Here is an 8,035-nt window from a genome sequence, read left to right on the forward strand (position 1 = left end):
TGGCACTTAGAATCCGAACAAGGATACATGCAGGTCTCTTTCTCTTCTTTCCTTCCCTGTTTCTTTTCTGAGTATGAGAAAAAATGAAAAAATCTCCTGCAAAACTAGCTTCCGCGAAAACAGAGCCTGAAACATTAAGTTTGAGCCAACTTAATTCAACCCCCCTTCTCAAGATCAATCAGTTCCATTAATTGGTATCAGAAGAAAGGTCTCAAGGAGTCAAGCTTCACAGCTTGGAGTAAAGAACCATGGCCAACAATACGGGTCCTAATATCATGGCGTTCACACTCACTGAAGGGCAGTCAAATAATAGACCTCCTTACTTCAATGGCAGCAACTATTCCTACTGGAAAGAGAGAATGAGAATCTTCATGCAGTCAATTGACTACAACATTTGGAAGATTATTCTCAACGAACTAGATGTTCCAACTAAGAAAAATTTTGATGGAGAAGTTGTGGCGAAGGAAGACAATGAGTGGACAGAGGAAGAAAAGAAGAAGGTTGAACTCAATGCAAAGGCAATCAACCTGATGCACTGCGCAATAAATTTTGAAGAATACAGAAAAGTATCAAGGTGCAAGACGGCTAAAGAAATATGGGACATGCTCAGACTCACCCATGAATGCACTAATCAAGTAAGGGAGACCAGAATTGATATGTTGATGAAGGAGTATGAAATGTTCAACATGAAGGAGGAAGAGAGCATCGATCAAATGTTTGAAAGGTTCTCAATAATCATCAACAATATGGATGCCATGGGGAAGAGCTCTTTTGAAGAAACCTTGGTAAGGAAGATTTTGAGGAGTCTTACTAAGAAATGGGAAGTAAAAAGCACAGCCATCTCTGAAAGGAATGATTTTATCAAAATCACCTATGATGAGTTAAGAAGCAAGCTACTGGCTTATGAAACTACTCACATGTCTCAAAAAAAGATGACAAAAGAAAAGTGTAGCACTGAAATCAAGAATGACAGCCAAATAAGAAGAATCTGTTGACAGTTTTTCAGATGAAGAAATGGTGCTCTTTGCAAGAAAAATGAGAAGATTACTAAAATTCAAAAACAAAGGCAAAGGAAGTTCTTCAACCAAAGACTTCAAGAAAGTTCAAGCCAAGTTCATATGTCACCACTGCAAAGAACCAGGTCATTTCAAGTCAAATTTCCCACAACTAAAGAAAGGCGAAAAATCAAAGAAAGACAAAAAGAAAGTGTTGATGGCAACATGGGAAGACTTGGAGAACGACACCAGCTCAGAAGACTCAGATCAAGAGGCTCAACTATGCTTGATGGTTGATCACGACGATGAAGATGAGGTAGATCTCTCTAACCTATCTATTGATGAATTGCACTACAATATCAAAGACATTACTGTGAACTCTAAGAAACTCTTAGATAAGTATGCTAAGTGCAAGAAAGATAATAAGGCATTAAGAGCTGAAAATGATTTTCTATTGAAAAAAATCAAGGCAATCGAAGCTTGTGATGAAAACTCTTTAAAAGAAGAAAACAAGGTTTTAAGAGCTGAATTAAACAAATTCAAACTCAAGCATACGGTCACTGCCTCCACTGATTTGATTGCTGAAAATAAAAAGCTGAATGAACAAGTTAAAAACCTGAATGAAGACTTAGCAAAATTTGTTCAAGGTTCCCAAAATCTTGATAAATTACTTGCTAGTCAAAGATTTGGTGGTGAAAAATCTGGACTTGGATTCAAAGAGGAAAGTAAGGCTGTTTACAAACAAAATGTTAAAAAATCTGAAGCTTCCTCTTCCAAGATTTTCAAACAAAAAATTTTCAGCAAACCTTAAAAATCAGTGAGCAAGAACTATTGCTACAAGTGCAATAGAATAGGTTATGATCCTCAACAATGCTTCATCTTTCTAAGGTCTTTTGGTAATGATAATAAATTATATAAAGTTGTTCATGATTTTAATGCTCTTGGGCAACTAAGAAGATTTCACATCAAAGGATCCAAATGGATTTGGATACCTAAGGTTAGTTGAAGAACATGCAGGTTTGCCTTACATCTAAGAAGAAATTGGACATGTGGTATCTTGATAGTGGATGTTCAAAGCATATGACCGGAAAGGATACTTTCTTCATTAAACTCAACAAGTATGATGGAGGATTTGTCACTTTCGGAGATAATGGTAAAGGTAAAATAATTGCCATTGGTAAGGTTGGCAAAGATTTCTCTACTTGCATTGATAGTGTCCTTTTAGTAGATGGGTTAAAGCATAATCTATTAAGCATAAGTCATTTGTGTGACCTTGGATATGTTGTAACCTTTAGGAAATCTGATTGTAGGGTCATTAATGAGAAAACATGGGCCATTTTATTTGTTGCCAAAAGAAGTGACAATGTTTATGGTCTCACACTAGATGATCTTAAAGTTCAAAATGTGATGTGTTTTTTTTTTTTTTTCAATGGAATATGAAAAATGGATGTGGCATAAGAGATTAGGACATGCTAGTATGTTCCAAATCTCTAAGCTTGTTAAAAAGGGCTTAGTAAGAGGTCTTCTTAAGATTAAATTTGATAAGGACATCACTTGTGATGCTTGTCAAATGGGTAAACAAACAAAAACATCTTTTAAACTCAAGGAAGAAGTCTCAACTAAGAAACCATTGGAGCTGTTGCATCTTGATTTGTTTGGACCAACTAGGACTCAGTCTTGGAGAAAAAAGTTATGGAATGGTTATTGTAGATGACTATACTAAGTTTGGTTGGGTGTTTTTTCTAGCTCATAAACATGAAGCTAAATGCCAAATTATTTGGTATTGAGACTTGGGAAGATGAACCTCCCTTGTTCACCAATGAACTAAGTGATCTGGATCAACTGACATTGCCTCAGAAGAAACAGGATCTTGGAAAGTTCATAATACCTTGTACCATAGGCAACATGATCTTTGAAAAGGCTCTGTGTGACCTTGGTTCAGGGATAAACCTCATGCCCCTCTCTGTAATAGAGAAACTGGGAATCTATGGGGTGCAAGCTACTAAAATCTCATTAGAGATGGCAGACAATTCAATAAAACAGGCTTATGGACAAGTAGAGGACGTGTTAGTAAAGGTTGAAGGCCTTTACATCCCTGCTGATTTCATAATCCTTGATACTGGGAAGGATGAGGATGAATCCATCATCCTTGGAAGACCTTTCCTAGCCACAGCAAAAGCTGTGATTGATGTTGACAGAGGTGAATTAGTCCTTCAATTGAATGAGGACTCCCTTGTGTTTACAACTTAAGGTTACCCTTCTGTAAACATGGAGAGGGAGCATCAAAAGCTTCTCTCAAAACAGAGTCAACCAGAGCCCCCACAGTCAAACTCTAAGTTTGGTGTTGGGAGGCCACAACCAAACTCTAAGTTTGGTGTTGAACTCCCATATCCAAACTCTAAGTTTGGTGTTGGGGAGTCTCAACAATGCTCTGAACATCTGTGAGGCTCCATGAGAGCCCACTGTCAAGCTATTGACATTAAAGAAGCGCTTGTTGGGAGGCAACCCAATGTTTATTCATCTAATTTTCATTGTTTTTCATGTTTTATTAGGTTCATGATCATGTGGAGTCAAAAAATAAATATAAAAATTTAAAAACGGAATCAAAAACAGCAGAAGAAAAATCACACCCTGGAGGAAGACCTTACTGGCGTTTAAACGCCAGTAAGAAGCACCTGGCTGGCGTTCAACGCCAGAACAGAGCATGGCTCTGGCGCTGAACGCCCAAAATGGGTAGCATCTGGGCGTTTGAACGCCAGAATTGCACCCTGGAGAAGAGCTGGCACTGAACGCCCAGAACAAGCATGGTTCTGGCGTTCAACACCAGAAATGGACAACAAATGGGCGTTCAACGCCCAGAACAAGCACCAATCTGGCGCTGAACGCCCAGAGTTGTGTGCAAGGGCATTTTGTATGCCTAATTTAGTGCAAGGTTGTAAATCCTTGAACACCTCAGGATCTGTGGACCCCACAGGATCACCTCAAGATTTGTGGACCCCACAGGATCCCCACCTACCTCCACTCACTTCTTCTCTCCCCTCTTTCACACCATCCCATAAACACTCTTCCCCAAAACTCTTCACCAATCACCTCAATCCCTCTTCCCTATCACTACTTTACCACTCACATCCATACACCCCACCTACCTTAAAAATTCAAAATCTCTTTCCCACCCAATCCCACCCATATGACCGAATACACACATCCCTCCATCTCCTCCATATCTTCTTCTTCTTCATCTATTCTTTCTTCTCTTGCTCGAGGGCGAGCAATATTCTAAGTTTGGTGTGGTAAAAGCATAAGCTTTTTGTTTTTCCATTACCATTAATGGCACCTAAGGCCAGAGAAACCTCAAGAAGAGGAAAGGGAAGACAATTGCTTCCACCTCTGAGCCATGGGAGATGGAAAGATTCATCTCACAAGCCCATCACTAAGAAAAGGATGGAGCAAACAAGAGAGCACATTCATGGATCTCAACAGTCACATGAAGAAGCTCATCATCAAGAAACCCCTGAGATACCTCAAGGGATGCACTTTCCTCCACAGAATTTTTGGGAGCAAATCAACACCTCCCTAGGAGAATTAAGTTCCAACATGGGACAACTAAGGGTGGAACATCAAGAGCACTCCATCATCCTTCATGAAATAAGAGAAGATCAAAAAGCAATGAGGGAGGAGCAACAAAGACAAGGAAGAGACATAGAAGAGCTCAAGGACATCATTGGTTCCTCAAGAAGGAAACGCCACCATCACTAAGGTGGACTCATTCCTTGTTCTTATTCTCTGTTTTTCGTTTTCTCTATGTTAAGTGCTTATCCATGTTTGTGTCTTCATTACATGATCATTAGTATTTAGTAACTATGTCTTAAAGTTATGAATGTCCTATGAATCCATCACCTCTCTTAAATGAAAAATGTTTTAATTCAAAAGAACAAGAAGTACATGAGTTTCGAATTTATCCTTGAACTTAGTTTAATTATATTGATGTGGTGACAATACTTTTTGTTTTCTGAATGAATGTTTGAACAGTGCATATGTCTTTTGAAGTTGTTGTTTAAGAATGTTAAATATGTTGGCTCTTGAAAGAATGATGATAAGAAGACATGTTATTTGATAATCTGAAAAATCATAAAAATGATTCTTGAAGCAAGAAAAAGCAGCAAAGAACAAAGCTTGCAGAAAAAAAATATAGGCAAAAAAAAAAAGAGAAAAAGAAAAAGCAAGCAGAAAAAGCCAAAAGCTCTTAAAACCAAGAGGCAAGAGCAAAAAGCCAATAACCCTTAAAACCAAAAGGCAAGGGTAAATAAAAAGGATCCCAAGGCTTTGAGCATCAGTGGATAGGAGGGCCTAAAGGAATAAAATCCTGGCCTCAGCGGCTAAACCAAGCTGTCCCTAACCATGTGCTTGTGGCGTGAAGGTGTCAAGTGAAAACTTGAGACTGAGCGGTTAAAGTCAAGGTCCAAAGCAAAAGAAGAGTGTGCTTAAGAACCCTGGACACCTCTAATTGGGGACTTTAGCAAAGCTGAGTCACAATCTGAAAAGGTTCACCCAATTATGTGTCTGTGGCATTTATGTATCCGGTGGTAATACTGGAAAATAAAGTGCTTAGGGCCACGGCCAAGACTCATAAAATAGCTGTGTTCAAGAATCATCATACTGAACTAAGAGAATCAATAACACTATCTGAACTCTGAGTTCCTATAGATGCCAATCATTCTGAACTTCAATGAATAAAGCGAGATGCCAAAACTATTCAAGAGGCAAAAAGCTACAAGTCCCGCTCATCTGATTGGAGCTATGTTTCATTGATAGTTTGGAATTTATAGTATATTTTCTTATTTTTATCCTATTTGATTTTCAGTTGCTTGGGGACAAGCAACAATTTAAGTTTGGTGTTGTGATGAGCGGATAATTTATACGCTTTTTGGCATTGTTTTTAGTATGTTTTTAGTAGAATCTAGTTACTTTTAGGGATGTTTTCATTAGTTTTTATGTTAAATTCACATTTCTGGACTTTACTATGAGTTTGTGTGTTTTTCTGTGATTTTAGGTATTTTCTGACTGAAATTGAGGGACTTGAGCAAAAATCAGATTCAGAGGTTGAAGAAGGACTGCTGATGCTGTTGGATTCTGACCTCCCTGCACTCAAAGTGGATTTTCTGGAGCTACAGAACTCAAAATGGCGCGCTTCCAATTGCGTTGGAAAGTAGACATCCAGGGCTTTCCAGAAATATATAATAGTCCATACTTTGGCCAAGTTTAGACGATGTAAAAGGGCGTTGAACGCCAGTTCTACGCTGCTGTCTGGAGTTAAACGCCAGAAACACGTCACAAACCAGAGTTGAACGCCAGAAATACGTTACAACCTGGCGTTCAACTCCAAAAAGAGCCTCTGTATGTGTAACATTCAAGCTCAGCCCAAGCACACACCAAGTGGGCCCCGGAAGTGGATTTATGCATCAATTACTTACTTCTGTAAACCCTAGTAGCTAGTTTATTATAAATAGAACTTTTTACTATTGTATTTGACATCTTTGGACGCCTAGTTCTTAGATCATAGGGGCTGACCATTTGGCCATGCCTGGACCTTTCTCTTATGTATTTTTAACGGTAGAGTTTCTACACTCCATAGATTAAGGTGTGGAGCTCTGCTGTTCCTCAAAGATTAATGCAAAGTACTACTGTTTTTCTATTCAATTCAACTTATTCCGCTTCTAAGATATTCATTCGCACTTCAACCTGAATGTGATGAACGTGACAATCATCATCATTCCTTATGAACGCGTGCCTGACAACCACTTTCGTTCTACCTTAGATTGAATGAGTATCTCTTAGATCTCTTAATCAGAATCTTCGTGGTATAAGCTAGATTGATGGCGGCATTCATGAGAGTCCGGAAAGTCTAAACCTTGTCTGTGGTATTCCGAGTAGGACTCTGGGATTGAATGACTGTGACGAACTTCAAACTCGCGAGTGCTGGGCGTAGTGACAGACGCAAAAGGATAGTAAATCCTATTCCAGTATGATCGAGACCCTCCAGATGATTAGCCATGCAGTGACAGCGCATCGGACCATTTTCACAGAGAGGATAGGATGCAGCCATTGGCAAGGGTGATGCCTCCAGACGATTAGCCATGCAGTGACAGCGCATCGGACCATTTTCCAGAGAGGATTAAAAGTAGCCATTGACAACGGTGATGTCCTTACATAAAGCCAGCCATGGAAAGGAGTAGGATTGATTGGATGAAGACAGTAGGAAAGCAGAGGTTCAGAGGAACGAAAGCATCTCTATGCGCTTATCTGAAATTCTCACCAATGATTTACATAAGTATTTCTATCCTTATTTTATTATATGAATTTCGAAAACTCCATAACTATTTTATATCCGCCTGACTGAGATCTACAAGGTGACCATAGCTTGCTTCATACCAACAATCTCCGTGGGATCGACCCTTACTCACGTAAGGTTTATTACTTGGACGACCCAGTGCACTTTCTGGTTAGTTGTATCGAAGATGTGAATGAAAAATGATTTATTAAGATGTGCGTACAGAGTTTCTGGCGCCGTTGCCTGAGATCACAATTTCGTGCACCAGAGATCATGCATGTCACTTTCTGTGAGTATAATTCTGTTCCTAGTGTTTGCATTGATGATAGTCTAGGTTTTGAAGCTGAATTGTCCAAGAATACTGAGACAGTTCAACAAATCTCAAGTCCTCAAGAAACTGCTTCTACTGGGCATGAAAATACTGATTTTGCAGGAGACAATTTGGAATTATCTCCTATTGCAGTAGAAAATCCTGATGCTGATGCCTTTGTAGATTAAGAGGAACCTGAATCATCAATTCAAGTCAGAAGGCCTAGGGAATGAAAATTTCTGAGAAATTATCCTAAAAAATTCATTATAGGTGATCCCTCCAAAAAAATATCTACTAGATCATCTTTGAAAAGAGCTGAATCCAACAACTTAGCTCTTATATCAAAGATGGAACCTCAAAATATCCAAAAAGAACTTGTTGATCCATTTTGGGTATTAGCCA

At 39.0% G+C, this 8,035-nt stretch overlaps 1 protein-coding gene across 1 annotated transcript; it reads left to right on the plus strand.

The window, feature by feature from the left end:
• The first annotated feature begins 248 nt into the window (after window positions 1-248).
• On the plus strand, window positions 249-995 carry LOC140182131 (uncharacterized). Its single transcript, XM_072228252.1, has one exon. It carries the CDS (start codon window positions 249-251, stop codon window positions 993-995), a length of 747 nt encoding a protein of 248 aa, XP_072084353.1.
• Window positions 996-8,035: the final 7,040 nt, after the last annotated feature.

The sequence above is a fragment of the Arachis hypogaea genome, chromosome 19 (assembly GCF_003086295.3).
Source record: "Arachis hypogaea cultivar Tifrunner chromosome 19, arahy.Tifrunner.gnm2.J5K5, whole genome shotgun sequence".
Lineage (NCBI taxonomy): Eukaryota > Viridiplantae > Streptophyta > Magnoliopsida > Fabales > Fabaceae > Arachis > Arachis hypogaea.

Bases quoted from the DNA above. Each gene is read 5' to 3' on its own strand.
- LOC140182131 (XM_072228252.1), top strand. From the start codon at position 249: ATGGCCAACAATACGGGTCCTAATATCATGGCGTTCACACTCACTGAA.